Raw genomic sequence first — 26,921 nt, 5'->3', positions numbered from 1 at the left:
ATGGAGTGGAGTGAGCATTCCCCCTCTCCTCCTCAAACCAGTTTATTTCACTTTGGGCCCTTGTGCCACCAGAAAGTAACCCTGTTTGGTTGTGAATGCCAAGGAAGTTCTCTTCCTCTGTGTGTGCTGCTTTGAACTTTCTTTTCCCATCCCTCCTGTTAAGAGTCTAAGTAAGGATACTGGAACCAAGTTGGGGTCTGATCTAAGGAAGGATGTAATATGTGGTTTCCCAACAGGAATTTGTCTGGTGTAATTTTTTTAAGGCTCCCAGCGATGGAGTTTGTACCACCTCTACTGCTGATCCCTGTTTTCTGGTCATCACTAGCAGATCCCTTTTGGATCTCAGGTGACCTGAGAGGAAACAAGGGAACATGAGATACCTGAATGCAGCGTATTCTCTGCATTGTGCCTCTGGTGCTCAGCCTGAGCGGGGACGTAAGTGACTCTACTGGCAGAGCAGAGCAACCCCAAACCCCACTTCCATTTTCCAAGCAACTGCTTGATATGTAAAAAAGCCTAAATAAGCCTCTGTTACAGTGGAAGAAAATGCTTTGGGATGTGCTTGAGTTGATGCATGAAATCATGGTCTGTTGCTGTGATGCTGAGATTGCGTCAGCACTGTGAGTGTCTCAAAGGCAGCTGAAGGTCTGGAAGAGGCTGCTGGCAGGATCTCAGCCAATTTGTCACATTCACTCAGTGTCATGTGTTGATCTCCTTGGATACTTGTTGCAGCTCTTGTGTATTTGATAATGCCTCCTTTTCTTTGGAGGGGGTGTCTCTCTTCAGAGGGATGCTCTTGCAGTGAAAGTCCCAACAGGACTAACCCAGAAAGATCAACAGTAGCATTAATTTCCACAGAAAATGTCATTCTGCATTTCCATTTTTTTTAAACTGTGGGGTATTTTTCTTCCAGGCATTTAAATAGAGACTGCGTGATGTAAAACTGGATAAACACCAAATTAATACTGTTCACTTGAATTTTCCTCATCATTGCTAGATATTTATCCCCATGACCAGTGAGACTCCAGCTGCTTGATAGGTTAATTTCTTTAGTGAGTAACTCTTATCTCCATAGTGAGTCCTGTAATTGGTATTAAATGTAACATGCATATTGTACATGCACAGATGCTGAGCATGTGTTAACAATTAAAAAAAGGAGAAAAAGGGCCTTTAGTACAAGAACAAGATATGCTTTGCTTATAACCAGAGCAGACTCGCTATATGACTTAGAGAGCTGTTTGCTAGTGAACAGAGCCAGAACTGCGTCTGCTTCAGGTTGTGTCCCTGTTTGCCACCCTGGGCAGACCTTGTTCTTCTCTGCTTTGCTTTCTTTTCTGTAAAATAGTGACCAAGCCCACTGTTACAGAGGTGTTTGAGATCTCCAGCTCCACAGTGCAAAGTAGTGATACCAGTCACTAATGTGGGAGAAGCAAAACTTGCTTGGACAGCAGACAGCCGGATGCAGAGTTGGGTATGCTGAGACCTGGAGCTTGATGCTTTATCCCCCTAAAGCCGGATCTTAAGTGGCTAAACTTCATGCAGATTATAGACAGCCCTCCAGCTCCTGGTTTACTGTTGATGCAGCGCTCTGTAGGATGTCTATCCATGCTGTAATGAGCCAGGGTCATTTTGTCTTTAAACCTTTCTGTGTGTTCATTTGCTCTGAAAATCCATTGGGCATGAGACCTCCGTGTTGCTCAGCACATTGTGCAGCTCCCTGCAAGCCCGAGCGTTTAATGGGAGCAGGACACTGTGGCCAGGAGCCAAGGAGGCTGGCTTTAAACCTGGGGGCAGAGCAGTAAATCTGTAGGAATGAACAGACTTGGATTGTCTGTTATGAAAGGGTTTTATTTAATACTCTAGCCACTCATCTACAAGAATATTATTGATTCAAAGCTGCCAGCTGGTCAGACTGATTTATGTCCTGAATTGTAAAGCTGATAAACACTGGATATCCACAGTTTTCTGTAACACCTGGACTGGTGTGGGCTGTTTGAGGTGGAGCTGTGCCCTTCTATATCACTGGGTTGGATATAGGGGGGTCTGACCCCAGGGGTCTCTTCTGTGTGGTTCGGGGCTGTGTCCCACCACTGTGCTTGCTCTGAAGTGTGATGGAAGGCTGGGACCTGAGTGCTAGCTCGCTCTGGTGGGATGTCCTTGGCAGCCCAGGAAGAAACGCCTGCTACAGCAGTCCTGAGTGCCTGCCTGATCCAAAAGGCTGGTGAGCAGGGGCTGCTGGTGTCCCTCCCTCCCTGTCTGTCTGACTGCTTTCAAGTGGAGCGTTCAAAGTCTGGCCTTAGTGGACAACACCCTGGCTTGTTGAGGTTGATTAGGGACTCGGCAATCTTTATTTAAAAAAATACCCAACCTTCTACTAAGTTATTTCATATACTCAGAGTAGGAAGCCTCATGTAGTTGTGGAAGCCCAACAGCGACCCCCAATCTGCCCTGGGTGCCATATTCCTCTCCTGGCTCTGCAAGTGACTTGCTGTGTATAATCTTAGGAAAGTTACTTTATTTACCTTTTCCTGGACCTACAGTGTGAGAGCGTCTATGCTAGGTCAGTCCCAACATCCATTTATGCAGCGGATGTGATGCTTCCCCAGGGTGCTCCTCCAGCCTCTGACAAGGAGCTGAACATCTCCTTTCATCTGGGCTGTTCTGGTTTGATGAGCTACAAAGGACATCTGTTAGGATTTTTGACAAAGGGCATGTGTCCCTTACTCTGGAGCGGTGCTGATACGGAAAAGGAGCTCTTCTGGTGGGTCACTCATTCACATCTGATGTAAGGCTGTTGCTGTAACAGCAATAGGGCTGCTAGAGCTTTGTAGAGCTGATTTTTTTTTTTTTCTCTTTAGAAAATGAAAATGGTTAGTACTTAGTTTTGTTGATGGAAATCATTCAGCAAGGTAAAGTGTTAGCAGTAACTGCTACTGAAACTGGTGGCCATGGTACTGGCAGCATGACCTGTCCTCCACCACCTTTGACATAACTGTCCTTGGTTTGGACAGTAGCCCTTCTGCTCTGCAAGCCTGGCTTGGCGGTATGAAAACAGAGACATAAAATAAGCAGCAAATGAGGTACTGAAAATGCCTCTGTGTGAGCCACAGCAGTCTGCAATGAGATAGCTACAGCCCATCAGGAGGTCAGAAGATGCAGACCATGCATGATCTGTCCTGCAGTTAAGATGTCTCTAACAGGATTAGTCCAGATCAAGTGGCCTGTTAGCAACTGTGCTTTCAGCATTTCAGTCAGCCCCATCTCCTGATTCTTGTTAGGAAAATGCCTTGTGCTCCTTGCTGCTTTCTGCATGCTGTCACCTAGCTGCTTGAGCTGTGATGCTTAACTCTTGGTTTGGGGTGCGAGGGAGGGAGGAGGCAGCAGTTGACCACCATTAACCCATGAATTATGGCTCCATGAAATGCATAGCGGCTCTGAAAGCCCCGCCTATGCTCTGGACACAAGGCAAAGCAGTTGCTGAGCAGTAGTTGTTGCAGCTTCTGTCCCTGGCTCCACCCTCCCTGTTATTTTTTGGAGCTCTAAATGCCTCACGTCATGTTGCAGAAGTGATTGTAACCCCTCCGGATCACATGAACACTTCAGCAGAGTCACTTCATTACAAGCGCTGTTAAGATGCAAATAAACCTTCCTGATGCAGTAACTCTAACACTGCTGCACTTCGTAAGTCAGCATAACTGCTTACAGGGAGTTGAAATTACAGGGCAAATGCTCTTCAAGCTGCAACACTGTCTGAGCCAACTAATACAAAGTAAAGGTGCTGATATAGTTTGGGAAGAGGTGCTGGTACTTTTTTTGTTGATACAGGGTTGAGCCCAGCCTCTTCTTTAAACCCATGTGGCTGCTTGAGTGCTGTTGTGGCAGGATGGGTTTGGAGGGAATAAAGACGATTTCTGTTCGAAGAACTTTGTGCGTTTGGTGGCCAAGGCTCCCTGTTCATCCCCTGCTCGCCTCTTGAAACTGGCAGCTCTTCATCCTAGACAGGCTTTGTGCTCTTCAGCAAGAGGCAAGCCTGCCAACTTTGGGCTCAGGATCAGGGCTTTGCAGTGCTACAAGTTCTCTTTGGCCATCAAGTGGCAGCCCACATCCACCCCACGTTCGTAGCGGGTGTCTCAGCCTGAGTAGGGCTGACAGCTGTATTAACGTGGGCCTCTCCTCCGTGGGGCTGTTGCCTGCTCTCATGTAAGGCAGGTTCATGCTGTCCTTCTGACAGGAGTGGCTGCCCACCCATGAGATGAATGGAAATGGTTAACTAGAGCTGCCAGCCCTGGGGAATTGGTTCAGCATCACTTCAGGCCTGACTAATATCTGCTTCTTTCCTTCTGCACTCTGCCTGTCACTCCAGATGGGAGAGGACACTCCGTGGGTAATTGGTTCCTGTTCCCTCTGTCTTCCTCCTTCCCTCTTACTCACACACATCTCTGTTACCGTCTCTTCCATCATTTTGAGTTTGGAATAAAGTTAGGTCTTGGGCATCTTGCAGGAGGATTGGGTAAACCAGAGCTGTAAGTTTCTAAATGGGGAAAGCATTGCTGCTATGGGAGGGTGGCAGGCAAGAAAAATGGAGAAAGGGATTTCTGTGCTGCTGCAATGCATAGTGCACCCCGGAGCTGATGTGGAACTGATCAGTTCTTTATTAACTTCTCCCCTTTAATTTCTGTTGAAGTAGATATGTTGTCACTTTGCTTTTTACTATATAGGTAGAGCCAGCTCTGCCTGTAGGGGTGTGGTGAAGCTGCCAGCTTCTTGGAGATTGCTCTGCAGCTTTGTAGCACACATCTGCAGAGCTTGGTCCCAAGCATAGGAGCCAAGAGAGTGGCAGGCTGCTGTGTGCAGACCCCTCCTAGGAGTAAAGCAGGGCTTCAGGAGGAGCAGGTCAGAGCTTCCTGGCATTAGAAAGAGATCTTTTCTACCACAAAGCAGAGATGTTGGGTGCAGTTTAGAAATGTAAGGAGGCTCATGGTAAATTCTCTGAGCCAGTGAGGGTTTTTTTTTTTCCACCTTGTAGGGGGTGAGAGCTGGAGGCTCAACTCAAGACAAGCAATAAATCCAAATTCTACTTTTCCCTCAAGGCCTGACAGCTAGGGAAAATGTAAGACTTGTGGATAGCTTGAGGAACCCCAATATGTCATTCCTTCCCTTCACAGTGAGTGCATGCAGATACCAGTGTATGGGTTTCTTCGAGGTTGGATTCCTAGCCTGCAGCTTCTTATGATGAATGTAGTAGGAAATGGTAGAATAGTTAACATCTGGCTTGATTATGCAGAATTATTCGGTCATTTCCATAATACCCTTTGTAAAATGCTTGCTGCTTGATAAACCAGTCTTTTTCCTGCTTCAGACAACAGTACCAGAAATCCTCTGTGCATACAGTAATATCTGGAAATAAACTAGTTTCTTTATCTTTCTTTCTTTTTGTCTGGACTTCACTGCCTGTCAGTATAAAGTGTGAAGTTCATCTGCGTGCAGGACTGTGAATAGGGATGAGGTGTAATAGTTGCATTTATTACTCCTCAGTGAGCCAGTAACAAGATGTAAATGATCTGATGTATTAATCTAAAACATGGCTTGGCTTAAAGAGCAGTCTGTAGAGCAAAACTCTGCTCTGCCAGACTGCTTCAGTGGGGGACACCTGACAGTGTAATAAGTCCTATTTTATAAGCTCAATATTCATTGGATTTGCATCCCCTGGCTGTCTTCCTCCGGTCTGTGATCGATCCTTCTTTTGACTTGGGAATCACTCACTTTTATCTGTTATCTCTTAAGTAAGCTAAGAAAAACGACTTGACTTGCACAGTGCACTGCCATGGGCAGCAGGAGGATGGGGTGGCTGTTGCAGAAGATGAGGGATGTCCTATAAATTTCTGCCATGACCTCAAGTAGGGATAAAGTGAGTCTCACACAGGAAAAAAGCTCTTAAGGCTTCTTAACAAGAGGCAAATCATGTGTGATTTGTACTTCTCTAACACCTACTTATGGTAGCTGATATTGTATCAGGTGGCTCCTGTGGGGACTGGGGGAAGGAGAGATGCCAGGAGATATAAGGGGGATCCAGAATAGCACAGGGATTTGTCAAATTTTACTGGGTTTTTTGGAGGCTGGTTATCGTCTATAAAGTCACTGTCTTGCAATTTTGCTGCTGTTCTCAAGGCATTTTATCCTTTTTATCTGTGCTCTGAAGGAGAGAAGTATGAATCTTTATGTTATTTCTTGACCAGTGTAAAATACATTTGCCATGAGATCTCCCAGGGAACAGGCTATCAGGGACCAGAACAAAGTTTCCAAGTCTTTTGTGCAGAGAGAAAAGGCTGGAGCCTTTTCGGCTCTTAAGCACAGGCACTCCTGGAAGCTTCTGCTTTAGCTGTATGCATTTTTTTCGATATCTCAACACATCAGTGTATATTTGAATAACATACCTAGAGCCTTTGTTGACCCGGTTTGTCAAATGCTTTTTAAAAGCAAGCAAACTTTCCAAACTCTAATCAAATGGAAAGAGCAAAGCCATCTACGGGGTGAGCTATGTTGTTCTGGTCTGCCAGTCCAGCCTTTTCCCCATGGGGCTGGCTCCCGCGTTGCCCCCGCGCTTGCTTCCTCTTCCGTGCACATTGCCAGGGTGTGATCCCTGTCTGAATGTGACAAAAAAAATCCTACACTAGGCAAAAAACTACGATGGTCTTCTGAACAAAAGCCTAGGACACAGATAAGCCTGGAGATGCCTCTGTAGTGAATAACTGCTGCAGATCCATGCTTGTTTCCTCCTGGCTATCAGTTATCTGTCAAGTGCTTTATAAATATTCACAGGAGTGATGTTGTTGTACTCACAAACAGCTCTTGTAGCCAGCTTTGGAGTCTGTCCTGATCACTGAATGCTCTCAAGCGTGTAGAATGGTGTGGAGGTTTAAAAAATGGGCTTTATCACTGAGGAAGTGGTCTGGATGCTTTGTGAAGGGAGTTCATGGTAGGACAGCTTCTAGGTGGGCTGCAGGATGGTTTGGCAGAAGGGCTTCAGAGAGGATTTAGTGCTTACGGAGGGTTGCGCGGGTGGTACACAGTGGCTATTTCAGTCGCTTCAAACTGTAGCTGTGTAGCTTGGCAGAGATCGTTACTGAAATATCCTAGTGCACTGTAAGGTCTCTTTACTATTTGAATGGCCCATTAGATCATGAAGCTGTTTTTTTAATTTTTTTTCCCGTCTAAGGGAGGGGAGCATCTTCAAAGGGAAGACAAAGCCCACCTATCTGAGCCGTTGTAATAGCCGGCACATATCTCATTCTCTTTTTTTCCTTAGCCACGTGTCAGAGGAACGTAGCCAAGATGCATTGTGTTTTCCCGTAGTTTGTAGCTGTTCCCTAGAAAACTAAAGCTTTCAGGAAGTGAGCTTCGTGTCAGTTTTGTTATTCCGTTTCACAGTTACCTGTCTGGGTTTTGTGGAGCTGCTCAGGACTGTTGGCAACCAGCGAGGTGGGCTGAATGAAAAGCGCTTATGCATGAAACGTGAAGAATTGTGCAGACTTTTTGGTGCAGATGACAGGCGCAAGAGTGAATGAGTTTTTTTTCTTATTAACCTGCAAAACACTGCTGTCCACAGTAGGTGTGTGGGGTAGTTCTGCAAATAGCTCTGCTCACACAACAGCCAAAACGCCCCTCTGTTCCCTGTGCTTTCCCATCATTGCGTTTCTGTCTGTCCTGTACGCCACGAGCGAGACGTGCTCGCAGCAGTGCGGTCAACTGAGCTCCACTCCAGCCATCTGACACTTGGCTTAAATGAACTCGGTCTTTCTCTCCTCTCTCTCCTTCTGTCTTTCAGCTTGGCAGTGACCTTGGCGGGGGCATTGGAGGAAGCCCGGCAGTAAGTGCCATTCCATTTTTTTCCCCAATTTAAAAAGCTGCTCAAAGCTCAGGGTTTTTAAATATAACCTCACCCATTATGTGCTGGCAGATGCTTTAAATCCCTGAAGATGTTTGAAAACGGACAAATGCAACTGAAACACACAGGTGCCCACCTATGTTGCTTTGAGCTCAACTGTGACCTGGACGTTCCTAAGAACAGCCAGGGCCAGACCTGTTGGCTCTCTCTGCTTAGCTCTTCTTTCTCAGAGCTTTTAGTTTGAGCACCAGCATTAATACTGGCAGTGCCCCAGTCCTTGTGCAACTGCTTTGGCAGCTGAATGGCCAAGGATGCTTACCTCTCTACTCTCAAAGCCTGTTCTGTTGTAACCCTAACTCAGTGTCATGACAGGCTTGTCTGAACTCAGTGCTTTTCTCCTCCCAAATGCCACGTAAGATTTTTCCTGGACATCAGGATCAGGTGCTCTGAGCTTTCCTACTATGTGTGGTCAGTGCTGAACTCTGCCTGACACTGGCCGCCTTCTCTGTGCCTCTGTTTTGTGGGTGTCCTAGTGCCTAGAGCGCTTGCCAGGACATGGGAGATTTTCAGGCTGCTTCCAAAGCACCCTTGGCTTCAAATGCATACCGGCTTCTTCCAGGAAAGCATGGGAAAAGGATGCAAGATGACTTGGAGACTCAGTGGGCAGGAGGGAGTCTGCCTCCAACCCACAGCCAAAAGCCGTCTCCTGGAGAAAGCTCCAGTCCCTCTTCCCAAGACTGTGTAGCTAGTAAATTCAGTGAGGAAAGCATACTCAGTTCTGGAGTGAGGGCTTTTCAGAGACCCTTGTTATGACTGCAGTCGTTCGCTCTCCTTCTTTCCCTGTGAATCTTGCATTCCTTTCTAACTTCAGCATGAGGGCAGAGAAGAGCCAGTGGTACAGTAAACCTGTAGCCCCCAGGCAGTACTCACCAGGACGTGGGAGATACTTACTCTGTAGAGATCATACCTACAGAGCCAGGTCTCTGCCTTCCTGGGTCAGCGTAAACCCACCAACAGGTCTGTAAAAACACCAGTCCTCCCTGTCCAAAGGGTTGATTGAAAGACCACATCTCAGGTGGGTTCCTGAACACAGGACAGCAGTGGGCCTTTAGACCCAGACTCGTCATCAGTATTTCCTATTGCCTGCCGTAGTCATTCTGCCTGTTTCTGGGCTGCTGACTGAATCTTATTCTCAAGCGTGTAATTCTTCCTGCTCACAGTAAAGAGAACTTGGGAATCTAACTTGAGTGTGACTCTTCCACCTGGATCTGGGCACCTAAAGGTTAATATTCAAGGTTCAGTGCCCTCATTTAAGTCCTGAGAGGAAAGGATTGTCCTTTTCGCAGAAAAGTTGTCCTCTGGCAGACAGAGACAACTAGTTCTGCTTCATGTAATGAACCTTTTGGACCACAGTGCTGAGAATGCAGAGCTCTGGCTTTGGGTGGGAGTACACAGTACGGTCATGACTCCCTTGCTATCTCTGGATATGCAAAATCTTGCAGATTCCTGAAGACTGTCATAGTTGGGGGAAGATTTGAAGCATTTTCTTCTTTTTCCTGGGTTTACGTAGGTTAGATCCACAAAACATATTGTCTTTATGAGAGGAAGAGATGGAGAAGAAACATTCCTCTACAGTGGGAATAGATAACTGGAGCTATAAAAAACGATGTGAAAGCTATTGCATGGTTGAGGTGACAGCCGAGTGTAGGGATTAGTTGCCAAGAGCTTTGGAATTCAAATGCATTATTTAGCACTATTGATAATTCAGCAGGGAAGCTGCAAATGGCTTTAAAATATTTAGGTTATTGCCTGAGTTTATGCTTTATTAAATAAGTAGTGTTCTTCATGTGTGATGTTAATCAGTGCCTGTTCTTTCTAACTCCTCCAGGTGGGGCAGACCTACATTCCCTCCTCCGTGCCAGCCACTTTTGCCCCTTCACCCACCCCAGCGGTGGTGAGCAGTGGACTCAACGATCTCTTCGAGCTCTCATCTGGTATAGGCATGGCTCCTGGAGGATATGTGGCTCCAAAGTCTGTACGTAAGGAAAAAGAACATCCTTAGTGTGTTGCCTTACCTTAGGCTACAAGAAGTCTGAGATTGCTTGCTTGTCCCCTTTGTTGTGGGTCTCCGGTGCTACTGGGGCACCTTAGTTTAGCTCGGTCCCGTTAGGGATGTCCTGGGTTTTTCCCAGACAGAGTAATGGTGTGTTGGAGACCATGTCAGTTGTTAGTTACAGACTTCCGGTTTTTCAGCAGTTCACTCATTTTGCCTGTAAAACTATTACTCTGAAGAATGGCTTATATAAGATAGGAGAATTTCAATTTTGTCAGAGCAGCTTTCCTGGAGACCTACTTCTTAGCAAGTTTTCCCAGGAAACTGAGGGTAGGATACAATTTGCTACAACTTTCATAGCAGATTCATTTATTTGGAGGAATCCAACGTGACAGTGAAGATAAAATGATGTGATTGCGATGAGCGTGCCGCAGTGCAATGCAGATAAATGCTCTGTTAGTGACAGAGATCGCAGATGCACTGACTGAAGCATGCTTAGTCTGGAGGGTTCGTGAGATACAGAACATGGTTCTGGTAACAGGCTGTGGAGCAGCCGAAGGGAATAAACAAAAATTAGCACTCTTATTAAATAGTCAATGGACGAATAAACTTAAGTCGTCCTATGAAATCTAGGATCTCAAGGTTCTGCAAAGCATACGCAAAGCTTTTGGTCCTTAGCTACTTGCAAGTATTACACCATATGTAAGACCAAGTACAAAACAACCTGGTAATTTTGAGCTGAGAACTACTTCATTTTGCACCACTCAAATTTGGGTCTGGGTTTTTCCCACAAAGATGATCTAGGAATCCAGAACCCAAACAGCTAATAGTATCCGCCCTGTGATTTTATTTGGTTCAAACTTTAGTATTGTCCTGCCTCTAGTAGCCCAACAAGTCCTGGGAGAAGCCTATCCATCAGCAGACTTGGTAAGTCGCACATCAGCGTGATGGACACAAGCTTTCACTGTTTCTTGTGCACACTAATGCTGTAGTGTATTTGAATTCTTACGTGAGTGCTGTGAACAAACACTGATTAGGAGCAGCAAGCTTGTTTCTCATCGGTGAGCTTGATCCTTTCAACACCCCATGTTGTATCTTCCCTATAGCGTTTCTTTAACATCCGTGGGCTTTATGTGCCTCTGCAGCTGGATTTCTGAACTCAGGACTTCTCTTTTGATAGGAAAACTACTTGTTTTGTTATCTTCAGGACCGATTTCTCATGCTGAATGACATCTCTTGTGTTCAAGGTTTGGTTGCCTGCAGTGAAGGCTAAAGGATTGGAGATCTCGGGCACATTCAGTCACAGGCAGGGACACATCTACATGGAGATGAACTTTACCAATAAGGCTTTGCAGCACATGACTGACTTTGCCATTCAGTTCAATAAGAACAGGTAAGAAATCAATGCACTTTGTCTGCTATGATAAAAAGATTGCATGTTCCTATGAAAGGAGCCTGTGTCTACACTGCTAGATGCAGGGAGGGCTTTTATGTAGGTCTATAATGCAGTTGTGGAAACAGCTGGATGATACAGCCTGAACTCTTCATCACACCACAGTTGTGTGAAAGGGCTGAAAATACAGACTGATAAATCTATGAGGAAACAGGCAGCAGACGGTCCTGTCGTTCTCCTAGCTCTGAAACAGCATCTGCCCCATTTAATCTCTGCAGAGTTTTAAAGCAGCCTCATGAGTTGTTAGGCAGGTTAGTGGTTTTATAGCCAGTAAGTGCCCTGAGGAAAGAGAGAGAGCATAAACAGGCAAGCATCTGAGCTGCACAAGTATCAATCCATAATGCCTCCACCTCCTGACTTAATTGCTGTGCAGCCCCTCAGACTGTCTGGAAGTACAGGTCTCATTAATAAAGCTATTTGTCAATAAAGAAGTTGCAAGTTAAGAGCCTATGGCACATGTTTTCCCTGTAATTGGCAGCAGAACAATTTTGTCAGAAGGAGCAGCCACTTGAATGTTTAGAGCATACAGATTGTTCTCAGAAACGTGTCTCAGCCAAAAGACATGACATGGCAGTACAGCTGTGGTGTCTCCTCACAAATACCTTTCCCAGTCAGAGAGTTTATCGTGTGGTTTGCTATATGTTATCTAGAACAAGGACCAGGCTAGTTCTTATCAAGACTGTAAAGAATATCTTGTGACTGAAATGTTCCTCATATTTCTTAATATCCTTTCACTGGAAAAGGGTTCTCTATACTAAAGATCCACTGAAACCATCTCTTTAATATCACTTGCCTTGCAAATTTGGGATTTCTTGGGATGAATAATATTTACTTACAAAAGACATTATGCTAAGTAATTCTTGGTAAATGTTCTCCCTGGACTGCTATATTTTCTGGTGAGTTTTGCTAAGCTGCTATATGCAAATGTTTCATGCAAATTGGCCTGAAAAAAAGCCGGTTTGCTTGTGATTTTTTTTTTCCCCATACATCAAGCTGTGTTCTCTAGCCACACCTATATGGTACTTCTTAAGGATGTAAGAAGTTTAAATACTGTGCAGTAAAACAGCAGTTTCTCCTTTTGCAGCATATCAGCACACACTCTGTATACAATCTACTACTATTTACTTTTCTGCAAGTACTGTTCTCTTGTCACCGCTTTCCACTGTGGCTGGTGCATTGGAAGGAGCTGCAATGGGCTGGCTCTTTAGGTTTTAATATTAAGACTTGTGACTAGGAAATTTTTGTTGCTTTTCCCCCTCTCCTGCTGCTACTAATCGCATTCACCACAGTATTGGGATAAAGCATTATTAAAAAAAAAAAAAAGAAAGAAAGCTAGAGCTCTAGTGTGCTGTAATCTCACAGCCACTTAGTAGCAAAATGCAACTTTGTTTTTTCTCTGAGTCTTAGGGAAGACACTAGAACTTCTGTTCCCGAAGGTGAAATGGCTGCAGAAGGCAAATCACATGTCTGGGCCCTGGCTGAGAATATTCTTATTTTGGCTCCCTAGAGCTGAAAACTAAGAACAAAGAATGGGGCATCTACCGGTTTCTGAAAGTATGACGTAGCCAATACACATGTGGCTGACTGTGCAGAGACACTATCAGTTTTTCAGTGCATAAAATAAAAATACACGGTTATGTATCTTTCTTCCTGTAAATGCTCTATCACCTCTGAGCTAATGTGAATTCTGCTAAAGAGAAACACAGTCATGAGTGGACACCAAAACTATCTTATGCATCTGCACTTCCATCTGCTTTCAAAAAGAAGCTGGTACATAGTACAGAAGTGATATGTTAAATGTTAGCTGCTTTTCCTCTTCTTCACACTAAGCAGAGGTGCCTGTGGAATTAAATGCCTCTTGGACTGAACGGGCAAGTAAACATTCACTTTGCTGTGGTGGTATACATCCCCAGCTGAAGGAGCCTCAAACCAAGCAACAGTGCCAGACGCTGTCATTCGAGATCAGACAGCTGGCTGCGTTGATTCATTTGTTCTACAGTGCTCTGTTACAAACCACATACTCCTCCTTGGCTGTGTGTTTGTTCTGTGTTGGCTCCAGTTCCTTCTTCCATAGGTCCCAATGATGTGACAGCCATGCAGTGTGTGATATGCTCTACTTGCAGTGCTCTGTGGCTCTGTAAGAGAGCGCCAAGAGGCCTGAGTCTGAGTGCAGGTGCTGCTCCTTACTGGGCAGGCTTTGTGGGTAATGGAAGAATTCCCAGATGCTGGTTCCCTGGGCAGGATGGTGCATGTTGTCAGCAAGATGGACCTGACTGAGTTTCCTGTGCCTTGTCCTACTTGAGTGTCTGCTGTTTTGAACTGTGCTCCTCCCCTGGAGTAACAGCAGGGGCAGCTCAGGAGTAATGGGAAGATGAGCCAGCTTGTGCTTGGCAAAAGGGAGATAGGTGTTGGGCAATGCAGTGCTGCTCTCATCACCTCTGTTTTTCTCTTGCCTAGCTTCGGGGTCATTCCAAGCACCCCACTGGCCATTCACACACCTCTGATGCCAAACCAAAGTATTGATGTCTCCCTGCCCCTCAACACTCTGGGACCAGTCATGAAAATGGAGCCTCTGAACAACCTCCAGGTATGGATTGTCTCATTCTGGGCAGGGGGGAGATCAGCAAGTGCTCAGCCCAGTTTGTCTGGCCCGACACAATGTGGTAAGACTCTAGTAACAAAATACTGTGTATAGGGTAACCAGGCAGACCTCCTGGATTTAGGCCATGCATCTGGCCAAAACTTCTTCCTATTCCTTTTTCTAGTCTCTCCCAGAAGGACTGAGGCAGAGACTTCTTGGATTTTGTGACTTTTCAAACACCTCAAACCCACTGCATCTGTGTAGATTAAGGTCTTTGTTTGCTCCAGTAACACTCTTCTGTAAACTGGGCATGAGATTTGGTTGGACTTATGAACTGGAGCTGATCTGAACAGAGAAAGTGCATGCCTGTGGTGGAGCAGGCAGCAAGAGCTGTCAGCAGGAATTGAGGCAATTAAAGGAAATGCAGGAAAGATGGCAAATGCGGAGTGATTAATATTTCTCTAGTGCTCTTAACTTCCAGGGTGTTTTACAAAGGCATTGGCACATCCCTGCCACAGAGAGCTTAATCCAAGGCAAACAAGATGTGTTCCAGGAAAGGCAGAGGAGAAATGACATAAGCAGCTAATGTTTCATTAATGAGGCTGTTGGGGCATGTCAGGGACAGCATTCCCTAGAAGAGGCTTTTTATCAGATTGGGCTGCCAACCTGATCCAGGGAGATGTTCCCCTCTGGTTTGGACCAGAGACTCTCCATCAGTCCCGGCGTGCCTCAGGGGCCTTGGTCTTGAAGTACTCATCAGGCAGACGGTTCTCCCCTGAAGGAGGCTCTTCCCCGCTGCTGCCATGTGCAGCCACTCTGGAGCGGAGCTCAGCAAGTGACTCCTGCCTCTGCTCTGTGTAGCTGGCTCCTCCAGGATGGTTTTCCCACTATCCCAAAGATGCAGTTAACTCGCACTGTAGCGTGTCTCACTCGCCTCGAGTCTCCAGGAGATGGAACTAGGTTAGGTTCCTGTAGCGTAGCAGCCCATAGAGGGGAATATTTTGAAGCAGCTCATGCTCTTTTTAGATTGAGAATGCAATGGAAGTTACTATTTATTCTGCCTGAGCAACTGTTTTTTCCCTTCTTTTGACTTCCATTCTGGGGCTTATGACTTATTGATGAGTCTTTGGGCAAACAGCTCGAAATAGCTTCTCTGGCACTCAAACGAGCAGTCCTACACTCCAACTCTGAGCTCAGTCATGCGATGGGGGAGCATGCGGACAGTGAATGAATTACATGTGATTGTCTTCCACAGAGGGCCCTTCCAGCTTGTGGAAAGGCTGGGTTTCTTTTGCGTCCAGGTCATGAAGATGAGGTTGCACCACTACATTTGGGTCAGCTGTGGTAAAGTCTACCTCCTGCTCTGAAGGAAATCTGGAAGTCTCTAGGAGGTGACAGTCCTGATCTGTCTCCATAACACTGGGGACTCTCTCAACAAGGCATTCTCAAGTTGCTGCTTCCTTTGATCACGAAGGAAGTGAAGTATTTGGGTTATTAAATCTCTAAAGGAATTGGAACACAGTTTGTTTCTTGTACCATCTTCTGCTAGAACAAAGCAAAGAGAAAACATGCGAGGAAACCTCCAGCTACCTTATATTGAGACAGCGGAGCATTCATTAGTGCCAGACTTAGTTGCTAATTTGCTAGCGCTCTCATTGCCATAGAAGTTGGCTGCCCTTTTACAATTGGGGAAGCTGCCATATGGAGTAATAGTATATTTCTCTGCAAAGAGTTGAATCATGATAGCAGATGCCAAGTTAAAAAGAGCACTCCCCTTACTTTTTTGACAGTAGTGGGTTTGATGGAGATCTGTCATTGCCCTGACAGCCAAGGCTCTGGTTTTGTTTTGTGAGTGCGTGTAGAAATTATCTGTCTTGAAACATTCAGAAATCGTTTTGGTGACCTACTTAAGGAACAATTTATAGCATAATATAGGAGTAGAGCATACAAATGTTCTTGTATTCATTGAAGAACCAAAACACTCATCAAGTTGAATTTGCTTAATGCATTTTTTCTGAGCTGGGGAACATTGAAGTAGATGCAGGGCTGGTTTGAACCTGAGGACCTTATTCGTCTCCTATTCTGCTGGGGTGTTTTTGTTTTAATAACAAGAAAAATAAGTCCTGAAATAACTAAACTGATAGCTTTCAACTTATTGTCACGTTAATTAGAAACTTCAAAGACTAGTTGTACATTCCTTAGGCAACTATTTCAGAAGTAATGAATTCAAGTCTTGTTCAGGTTATTTTTACTACCATTTCTAATCTTTCACCCAGTACAGCTGGTTTAATCTTAACATTTGTAATCATGAAAAGAAACTGAAATATTTGACAAGTTAACAAAAGCCATTTTTACAAGATGAGGAAGACTGAAATATTTTCAGAGGCTTACTTTGGTAAAATATAACTGAAGAGTCTTCTGTTTGCCTGTCACCTTGCATCTTGTGATAATCTGAGTTATCTGTGCACTCTTGCGGTGCCCTATCAGCATTTTGGAGGCTACCTGGCAGCACCTGCCCAGAGCTGCCTCTGCAGAGCATGGCACTTGTAAGTGCTAACAAGGTCTTGTCCAAAGGTGTGCGAGAGGCTGCATAGAGCTTCATGAGTATTTGATAGCTGTGTCTCATTTGCCATCCAGGGAGATGGCTCTAGTAGTTGTACAGACTTGCTTGGGTCCTGTAGTTGCCTTTTCACAAAGCAGCAATACCCCTCTGATGACACGTAGGCTGATAGGGTCAAAGGTAGTGGAAGAGAAGAGTTGGAGTGGGTGAGGTATCTTTGCCACTGTGTGTGAGACCTTGAGCTCTCAAAGAGAAAAATGGGTTCTGAAATAGGGATTTGTGTTAGTGAGGGATATTAACTCTTTCCAAATACCTCTTCAAGTCAAATTTGGAATGAGAAAATGCCTGGGATGAGAGCCTTTCTATGTTAAAGAGAACCACTGTTCCTAATAAATGGCCTTTTAAGGTCTGTGAAATCAGAATACACAGTTTGTTCATTGGGGTACATGAGAATTGCTCCCCTAGCCCTGGAAATGGGTGAAGTGGAGCCAGCCTGCTTTCGAGAGCTTTGGAGCTCAGGCCTGGCCTGGCCTGTCATGGCATGAATAAGATAATCTCTTTGGTGAGATGGTAACCACTTGCAGAAGACGATACAGTTGAAAACAAGCTGCAGGGACTCCTGGAGCTGTAGTGAGTCTGCCTGAGCCTGGAGCATTGCCATTCTCTTGGGATCCACATTCAAAATTGACAGTCAGTGTGTTGCGTTCCCCAGCGTTACCTGCTGTCAACTGCCAGGGCTGTTTTTTGCGGCTAGTGAGCATGCAACTGAAAGAAGCTTAGCTTCAGTTTTCCAAAATGCCTGTAAAATGATCTGGCGAGTATTGAAAGGGAAGGATCTGCCAGCTGCATTTCTTCTTGAAAAGTGACACTTGGAAACACAGACCTCTCCCTTGCTGCTGAGCAGTGTGAGGTGCAGGACATTTTTGTTTCTTCCAATGAGTTTGGCAAAACATTGCTATAAAGGCAGGTGAAGGTGCAGCTTCTTCATTGAGAAAAGATTGGTCTTGCTAATGCAATGGTTCGTACTTATCCTTCCATGCTCAGTTCTGCTGTAACTCACCATCTGCACTCCTCCACTTTTCACTGTCTTGCTTGCAATGCAGAACCACTGGAGCTCACATTCACCAGAAGTGTTAATGTATCTCGGGTCACAAATGCAGAGCTCTCAGTACTTGGAAACAGATTTCACACATTCAACTCTCCATAAAAACAAGACTGAGAATCGGCATGAGCAGCAAGTCCAGCCAGCAGATGTTCTCCCTTCAGAGCCTGCTTGATAAATAGCACCGTATTGGCCTGTGTGTGAGCTGTGTCAAAATTATTGGACCAACCACCGGAGAACAGCCTTGGGTAGCTAGATGTGGAAGGTGCTTTCTTGGATTTATTGCCTAGGTTATTTTTTTAACAGCCTCTACTAGAGAGGGTCTTATTCCAGCAAAGAAGAGAACCCTCTTGGGAGCAGCCTGAATTAAGGACTCGGATCACAGCTTGGCGTCTGCAGCCAGTTCCTAGCTCAGCTGTGGAGAGCTGTTGGCTTGCCGATTAAGGGCAGGTCTGCCACACGGTACAGCACATTTGATTAAAAAGTACATTTTGAACTTCAAGTACAGCCAGGCACACATGAGAGCATAACCCTCCCAGTAACTCGCTGTTCCCTGACCGCTGACGTGAAGCGGCGTGCGGGGAGATGACAGCGCAGCCAGGGGCGCAGCACCCAGCCTTGCTGTCTGCGCGCAGCTCCGCTGCCCGGGCTCGTGACTTCTGCCTGTAGGTAGAGCATCCGGCTGGCAGCGGCTGTCAAGCGCCCGCAGGATCCTGAGAACCCTACCTGTCAAACAAAATGAAGTGAAGTAGCTAGCACTCCCCGGGGGCATCTGACAGCCAGAGCAGCAGACTGTCACAGAATAAACCATGACCTTGTGCTGGCAGAGGTAAAAAAGGCTCTGCAGAAGAAAGTTCTTCTCGCCTTAACAGTTTGGCTGTTACCAGGCTCTAAAGCAAAACCCAACATGAAGTAAATCCTTAATTTAGTGTAGGTGCTAATGGGATTCCAAGTGGGTATGTTGTGTACTTGCTGCTGATGGAAAGCATCTGTGTTGCTTTCAGACTTGACTTTGAAAGTCAGTTCTTATGCTCAAGTCTGGGATTTAAAGCATCAGAAACCTACACTATTGAAGAAAATAACTTAGCATTGTTCTTGAGGTACCTCTTCCACAAAATACCATGTGTTGGCTATCAGAGGGTTGCGCTGCAAGAAAGGATAACAGAAGGGCGCTTATGCTGCAAGGTGAGTAAATACATTCTAGGGCTTATTTCTAGAGGTGCTGCTTCCTCTAGTCAGGTTGTGAACAAGTGATTATGAACCCTGTGCCAATTTTTAGTGAGCTCACACCTTTTCAGCAGTGAAGCATCACATGAAAATCTGGTACCTTTTGACTTTGTTCTTCAGAAGCTTTGTGGTCTGCTTGACTAAATTCACAAGGTAGTAATATTATTTTTTTCTTCCTTTCAAAAAAGATCATAGAGGGAAAGCCATTTTTATTTAAAATGCTTCTGTTTCAATTCTTACATGTCTGAAACTGAAGGTCTTGTTAAAGATTTAGTAGTTCACGTCCATATCGCCAGGTTAAAGCTGCAGAGCCACAGGCTAAGTTAGTCTGGACTGGAGGATTTATTGAATGCAAGTGGAGGTTCCTTTCAGACATACCAAACCTGGAGAGACTTCTCAGCTGCTGTTATCACTTTAGATGCCACTGATTGTTCCCACCTGAGGAGCACTGGATTTTTTTGGTACTCTGTTTCTCACAGGTGCTGCTTTCTGCCTGCAGTTGCTTTTGTAGCCTGTCAGATGGCATTGGATGCTCCTGATGTGGCAGTGCAAAGGTTGAAGCCCATGACCTTGGAAGGCTGTTATCAGCTGTCAGGACCTCTTAGCCTCTCCCTGGTGCAAGTTTCCCCATCCAGGTACCTGCAGGTGCCTTTTCATGGCCCAGATCTGGGGGACCACAGCACTGACAGTGTATACCTGCCTGTTCAGAGGAAGTACATGGCGTTGCACAATGGAAGCTAGTCTTGAAAAGCTTACCAGTCTTGTCCCAGTGCTATAAGTTTAAGGAGACTGTAGCTTTTTCCTTTCCTGTTTGCAAATATTATTTGTAACAGCTGGTTTCTGCATCATTACAGATACTTGCAAAGTGACACGTGATGTCATTACTGAACCCAATGATGCAGTTTGGGAGAAAAGCTGGCGTGTGGCTTGCTTTTCTTTGCTGGGAAGAAATTGCACTTCAGAGCATCTTAATTGGGTAGCTCTCCAGAGTATAGGCAAAGCAGCTTACTCAGTATGTTTCTGCAGAGTTGAGAAGCAGGTCAGCAGATACCTTTTTATAGCATTCCTATAACTGCAGGGACAGGGTTAGCATATTAATTTGGAGTGTGCCTCTAGAACCGTGACTGGAGAGAAGGCACTGCTTTCCAGCCCCTCTTGTAAGAAACTGCTGTTGTATGGTAACAACAATTAGCTACAAAAGCTAAGTAATCTCTGTTGTTCTAAGGCAAGGCAATTAATCACTAAATCAGAGTTGGAAAAGATCTTAGGTGATGCAGTGTAGTCCCTGCTATGCTTTGTTTTTCTACAGTTCTTCTTATTGAGAGTATTGTCAAGGCTGATTTTAAATATTCCAAGCACTGGAGCTTCTCTCTTCCTCAGGAGAATTTTGTGCTGCTTAATATTTCTCACCATCCAGTTTTCCCAGACGTTTAGCCTAAATTTTCCATCTTCTGGCTCATCTCCATGACATATCCAAACATAAGCGTCTGGAACGTCTACACTGCTGTCCCTTCCCCAGCTGTCCCCTCCCAGACTCCGAGGTGCGTTTGGCTACTCACCCAGTCTATTCAATCATATTTTGCAGAGGTGAATCCCTTAAGTCCATCCACCAGTCTGCTTTTACCCCTCTAGTTTTGGTGCCTCTAGCTCAAAGACTAGACACTCCAGTTCGTGAGTATGACACCGGCAGTCAAAGCACGTAACAGCTCCCTGTTACAGGGGACCGTTTCCATTTTTTTCTAGGTTGCACCATCATTTACATGGTTTTAGTGGGCTTTAAATTAATCCCTTCTTAAGCTGGTTTGCACTGTGGGAATTAAATATAAGCTGCTACCTTTAGTGATGGCTGAAAGTAGAAACCCCACAGACTGTCGCATCTACCTTTCTGCTGTTCTTTGCACTTCTGGGACCTTCCCAATTGCTAGAAGAGTTCATTTGGGAGCTTGTTCTCCTACCACTTGGCCTCTGGCTTGCATGCATGTCTAATCAGCTGACTTGTGTTTGAATTCTCTGGTTTATTCCCCTCCCTTGTCTATCAGCAGCTGTTTTCACTGATATTTGGGGATGTCTTTTTAAACCTGCCACTATGGGACAATAGATTTTTGTCAGCAGGACACTAATATATATAATTATTAATGTGAATGGAGTTTGTCTTGGCATAAATCTTTGTAGCAGCAAATTTATTTCTTTGGCTCAGCATTTAGCGTGGTCTGGTTTGTGTTTCAGCTGGGTGACAGATTGGAGAACTCCTTCTGGAATTTTTCAAAGGAAGGAGGAGCTCAAATGGCTCCTGAAGTTCAGGGCTCCCCACACAATCTCAATTTTAGGTCTCTTACAGGCTGTTTCCTTCGTTGCAAGCAATGGCAGGTGTCTGCTGAACGATACTCCCATGACAGGCTATCACTATCTGGGATGATGGAAGGAGAGTGTGAGAAGCATAGAAATAAGGCCCAGAGCTACCTTTTTCTGTGCTATATTATGACAGTGCACTTTCTCAGACCTTCAGTTGGCTCCTGCTGTATCATCAGCTCTCAGCCTGGGGAAAACTGAAAGTGAGGTTGCTCTTTGTGTGAGCAGAGATTAGTTGGTAATGTGGCAAGCATGTGTGATAAAAGGCGATCCAGTGCATCTCCCAGTCTGGTGGAGTTTAATGACACTGAGAATTAAGTCTTTTTTTAAGTGATCTTTTTTTACCTGCCCTGATTGCTCTGTAGCAGGGCTTTCTTCTTCCAGGAGTCAACACCTGGCACATGTTTGCTGTATAGCTTTCACTAAGGTAAACGCAGGAGACTTGGGAGATGGTGCAAGGAAGGTACAGGCCATAGACCTGCTTCAGGCTTTCTAGAAAGTGTCCGGGCTGAGATACTACTGAGGAGGTGAAAAATAAAGAAATGGGAGTGAAAAAGAATATACAGGGTTCTGGAGCTGGGGAATTATAAGAGTGAGATGGCAAAGAGGGGTGAAGAAGCAGCTCATGTGCAATATGACAGACACGATAGTAGCTGTGCGCAGCCAAGAGGTATGAATGTACCTCGGAGGTGAAAGAAGTGAGGGGAGGTAGAGGCTGAACAAGAGCTGAAAAGAGCAAGGGTGCTGGCTGTGACCCCGTCAGTGAATTGGCTCTGAAGCAGCATGGTGAAATGCTCACAGGAGAAGATTGAGCAGCTTTTAGTGAAAATGGAGCGAGCACAGAGGGGTGGGACTGATCCTTGCCTGAAACTGCCCAGAAGCTCAGTAACATCTCTCCAGGTAGTCTCATGTTCAGAGCTGGCCCCTGCTCAGAGGAAGCACTCCAGGGTGTGTGGGCAGGCGATGAGACTGCACAAAATCTTGAGATCGCTTTGGACTTCCAGCTGATAGAGACTCTTTAACCCTGCTGTTTCTTCTGTAACAGGTGGCTGTGAAAAACAACATTGATGTCTTTTACTTCAGCTGCCTAATTCCTCTCAACGTGCTTTTCGTAGAGGATGGCAAAATGGGTGAGTGCTTTTAGGTCTGTGGTCAGACTGTGCTTGCAGCACCCAGCTGGGTGCAGTTGTCCCATGGCTGAGATTCACGTGTCTTTGGCTGTGACCTTCATGCCAATGCATCTCAGCAGCCTGAACTGATCTGGTTTGATAGCCTGTCCCCGTTGTCCTGCAACTCTGATATTGCCAGAACCCAAGTCCTCTGCTCTGATTCTCTCTGCCAGACAAGGAGTGGATCTGTTTTCTTTGAGGCTTTTTTTGGTGTTTGTTTTGTTCGGGGTGTTTCTGAGGGTTTGATTCACTCAAATGGGTCTAGGATTTAATTCATTTATTCCTGGTCACCTTTATTAAATTGTTGTTTCAATTGATTGGGAAGTTGCTTGAACAGCAGCTTTCACTAATGTAATCCTAAATGTGTGGATCTCCATTTTTCTTGTCAAATCCCACCTGTTCTTGGTTTGTAAACAGCTCATATGGTAAAGACTGTCTCTGGTTTGGGGGTTCCAAAAATCCATCAAAGCCTTGTTGCTTCTACAGTGAGACTGGGGTGGTTATAGGGGCAAATCCTGGATCTGTCCATGTCGGGGAAAAATGTGACCAAAAGATCTTTTGTGTGTCTACCTTGTAACATTCTGCAGTGAATTAATTAATGCTATGGTCCTGTGATGATCCAGGAGTGCTGATAGTCTTTCTCGTTCCTAGAGCGCCAGGTCTTCCTTGCAACATGGAAAGATATTCCAAACGAAAACGAGCTTCAGTTCCAGATTAAAGACTGTCACCTGAATGCTGGTGAGTAGCTTAATTCTACGACGCTGAGAGCACTTTTGATGTCTGGTCACTATACAGCACCTTACTAGTAGCATTGTCTATGGCTAATGGATAGATGAACAGAACAGCCTTGGATCCTAGGGCTTGTTTCAGTCAAAAACTTTATCTGGGTCCCCATAAAAGCACATCTAAAATCCCAAATCTTAGATTTTACCTATCTGTTTTTTTCTTTCATTCTGGACCTTGTATTCTAGGGGTTTTTTTTTCACTTCTCTGCAAAGCTGCTCTTTTAAATAGAGCTGAATATGATGTTGGGGCAGTTCAGCAATCCTGGCCTGCTACTGTGTGTTTCAGGCAAGGTGTTCCAGCCCTGACTTTAACCTACTGCATAATCCTGGGCCAATTACTTCACCTTTCAGCATCTGCTTGCTTCTTTCTGTTGTGAAAGAGTAAGCCTACACACACTATAAAATGTTTTGACATCTATGGAGGACAGGCCATGTGAGAAGAGTTTTGGTCTGCTGTTGTTAGCTGCTATGCTGATGCATTTTGGTCACACTCTGTCCCATTGAGCTCTGTGTTTAGCTGACTAGTTGCCTCTGTGAGCATCCTACTTGTACGTATGACCTTACCACTGCTGAAGGATGAGGCGAGTGTAAAAAAGGTGGAATGGGGCCAGCATAACAGCTTTGCTCCTGTTCAGGAGGTTCTGGACAGGAGCCAAGTGATTCTACCAAAAGCTGCTGTGTTTCACAGAGGAAAAAAGTGTCTCTGTTGATTACAAACCCCGTAACCTTTTTATTCTCCCATGTCTGCTATTACACAATGAACACCCTCTTGCTTCAATTGCAGACAGAAACCATGGGTCTCTTTGTACTCATAATTATTATGATTTTGGAATGTAAAAGATGGAGCACGTGAGAGGAGGAAAAATAGCAGCTGTCAGACCTTATGACTTGATTTCGCTGTGGGGTTTCAAGTGAGAATGACCTCTGTGCCTCCCCCAGTCCTCCCGCTGCTCCTGACCGAGCTTGGCATAGCCTCTCCCCGTGCACTGCAGTGCTGCTGCCAGTAACATCTTCTGCCCCGGCCGTGCCCGAACCGTGCTGTCCAGGGCTCTTCATCTCAAATCAGAAACCTTGGTAACTTCTCACGTTTGGCACTGGGGTGTTGCGGTGCTGGTTAGCAGAGGATGGAGTTGGGAGGGAGAGAGCGAGTGTGCGTGGCTGGGAAGATGAGCACTGGTGATCCTGCAGACTGGCCCATGCTCCCTTCTCCCTCTAGAAAAAAGTGTTAGAAAGTGTAGAGTGACAGGCGATGCTCCCCATTCGGGGAGGGTTTGCCAGCTCAAGACCAGACTGCTTGCCCAGGCCTGCTGGAATTAGTGATCCTCAGCGGAGAACATGTTACTAGCTCGCAGGGGGAGCACGGGAATGCTGGGCAGTTTCTCTGCGGTGGTATCCGCAGCCGTTGCCAGGGCTCAGCTGAGAAGAGGCTTCTCTTGGTGCTTTAGCAAGAGCCCTGGACGCGGTGCCTCTCCCGAGCGTGATCCGTCACTCGGGATGCTTGGGGGTGTGCAGGATCTGCCAGCCTCTTTGGCTTATGTACGGGAGAAAGTGGGTCATGTCTCATAAACAGATTTCAAACACTTCCATCCGCTGAAGCTTCTCTTTTTGTATTTCCGCTGCTGACACCTCCTCCCTCTTGCGACTATACTGTCGGTTTCTTTCCTTGACCACCTGGGCTTCAGCACAGAGCAGGCCAATAGCTTGCAGGAGGGAAAATTAGGAAAATCTTGGTGTGCTTGTCTTAGTCCCTTGTATTTTAACTACCAGTGCAGCCCTGACTCAGTCTGCTGCTCACCTTGATTTCATCTAAGCAGTAACCTCCTCTAGCACAGACCATCCTAAGAGCATCAAGCCTCGCCTGTACAAGGATCAGCCAGACCCCACACCCCGTGGAGGACTGGGCTTCCAGCATCCTCAGGGATGGAGACTTCTCACAGTGTGGCAAGTGGCTGGTTGTGCACACCAGGGCAGAGGTGAGATAAGCTGGATGAGCTCTAACGACAGCTGAATCCATCTTGCTACTAGTTTATACCAGAGCAAGGGTGTGTGTCTGGCCATGTGCCGCAGCAGGGCGATAGTCTTTCAGGATTCACAATCTTGATCATTTCCATCCAGTGAAAATAGCCTTGTTTTAAGACGCCTCCTTTCTTCCAAGAATAGCAGCTCTGGGTATAAATCTTTAGGAACTTGATCCTTGTGGAGGAAACACTGGTTCACATTCAAAAGACTCTTGTAGGAGATGCCTAACCAGAATAAAGCTCTCGACTTGGGCTGTCGGTGGTTCTATTGTTCACCGATGAAATACCGCTGCGTGCAGCTCTCATATCACTGCATAAAAAAAGGTAAGCAACGGCTGCCATGGCAGAGCTGTGCAGAACAAAGTCTGCAGATTTCAACAGCTCCTAACGAAAACTTAGGAGACGCTGGGTTTTTGCAACCCTTCAGCACAGGCTAAAAGCTTCTAGGCGCCGCCGGCTCCGCAGAGGTGTGCGGCCGCCATGTGAATCGCTCTCCCTCCTCTCGCGCCCGCTCAGATAAGTAATTCATGCCTAGCGTGAGCCCACCCACTTGGCAACGAGTTGCCGTTGAGGCTCGGGGAGACACTGTGCCATTCATGCTTTGGTCGAACCCATTCCAGCCCAGTGAAGCTGTGAGCTAAAAATACCTCTGCTCCCAGCTGCTGTGCCCTAGTCGCAGCACTACCAGCCACTTCCATAGAGCCGCGCGGCTGCGGCAGGCGTCGGACAGAGGGAGCAGAGCGTGGCTGCTGCTGGGCGGAGGGCTGATCAGAAGGGTGGTCCCTGCACCCTTGGTGCCTGGCTTTTCATCTCCAGGCTGTAAAGAGCCTTGGCTTTCCTGAGCGCTCAGATCTGTGCTGTTTCTGTACCGTGTGAGAAGTGGGGCTGAAGTTATGTGCTGATGTGCGGGAGGCCCTACCGAACAGCTGAACAGGGGATGCTGGTTTTCTTCAAGGGAGAAACTGAAATTTGAATTTCTTTTTCTTTAAACCAATGTGAAATGGGCTTGGAACAGGGATTTTTAGGGGGCTGGGATTTTATCTGTCAAGAAAACAACTTGTGCGTTTCTGGTACATCCAGGGCTGACTGTCTGTCACTGTACAACTGTCACCTTACAGCACCTCCTGTGTAAACTGCAGGCTTTTCCCTGGGTTATTTCTTTTGTTCCTTCAAACAAAAACGAGATAAACACAGTCCATCAGTGGAGATGCTTCTGTGTGAGTCTGTGCTCCCAGGCCTTTGCAGCTAAAAGATCCATCCTGTGCCCACCAGGCAAGCCAAATAGGGTTGACTTGAGCTTCGATGGTTTGCAACAGGGATGGCAGAAAAAGCTCCTATCCCTGGCAGCTCACCCCATAACAGGGCACAGAACAACCAGAAAATCTTGGCTGATGCAGGTAGCCCACAGCACCGCAAGCTGAAACCTAGGATGAGGTGCCAGGTTGCAGGTACCCTTAAATGGTCAGAGCTTGCCGCTCTGATCCCTGTTTCCAGCATCTTTCTGTCAAAAAAACCCCCAATACCCAAACCCCAACAAACCAAGTCCTGGACCCTTGAAGGGATTCCCAGTGACTCAGAGGGAGATGAGTGCTTAATTCTGGATGAGGGATTTGGGGCTCAAGTTCCCAGCAGTGAGAGTTGGCGCTGGCCTGAGGCTGTTCTTCAGGGCTGGAGCCATATGGCCGTGGAGAAGCGAGTCCCTCTGGAGTTGTATCATGGGGCCAAGGTGTACTAAGGAT

At 46.0% G+C, this 26,921-nt stretch overlaps 1 protein-coding gene across 4 annotated transcripts in view; it reads left to right on the top strand.

Moving 5' to 3' along the window:
• Positions 1–26,921, top strand: part of AP2B1 (adaptor related protein complex 2 subunit beta 1) — an 80,018-nt gene that overhangs the window by 45,042 nt on the left and 8,055 nt on the right. For 3 of the 4 annotated variants that reach the window (XM_074890754.1, XM_074890755.1, XM_074890756.1), the window contains 6 exons: positions 7,826–7,867; positions 9,774–9,920; positions 11,186–11,331; positions 13,849–13,978; positions 22,256–22,340; positions 23,031–23,117. In XM_074890754.1, coding sequence (XP_074746855.1) covers positions 7,826–7,867; positions 9,774–9,920; positions 11,186–11,331; positions 13,849–13,978; positions 22,256–22,340; positions 23,031–23,117 — 637 coding nt within the window. The remainder of the gene's footprint in view (positions 1–7,825; positions 7,868–9,773; positions 9,921–11,185; positions 11,332–13,848; positions 13,979–22,255; positions 22,341–23,030; positions 23,118–26,921) is intronic. The other variant, XM_074890757.1, reaches the window with a different exon arrangement.

Source organism: Strix uralensis, chromosome 20, assembly GCF_047716275.1.
Source record: "Strix uralensis isolate ZFMK-TIS-50842 chromosome 20, bStrUra1, whole genome shotgun sequence".
Taxonomy (NCBI): domain Eukaryota; kingdom Metazoa; phylum Chordata; class Aves; order Strigiformes; family Strigidae; genus Strix; species Strix uralensis.
Note: the sequence above shows the minus strand (reverse complement) of the source record. Positions and strands in the feature narration are given on the sequence as shown.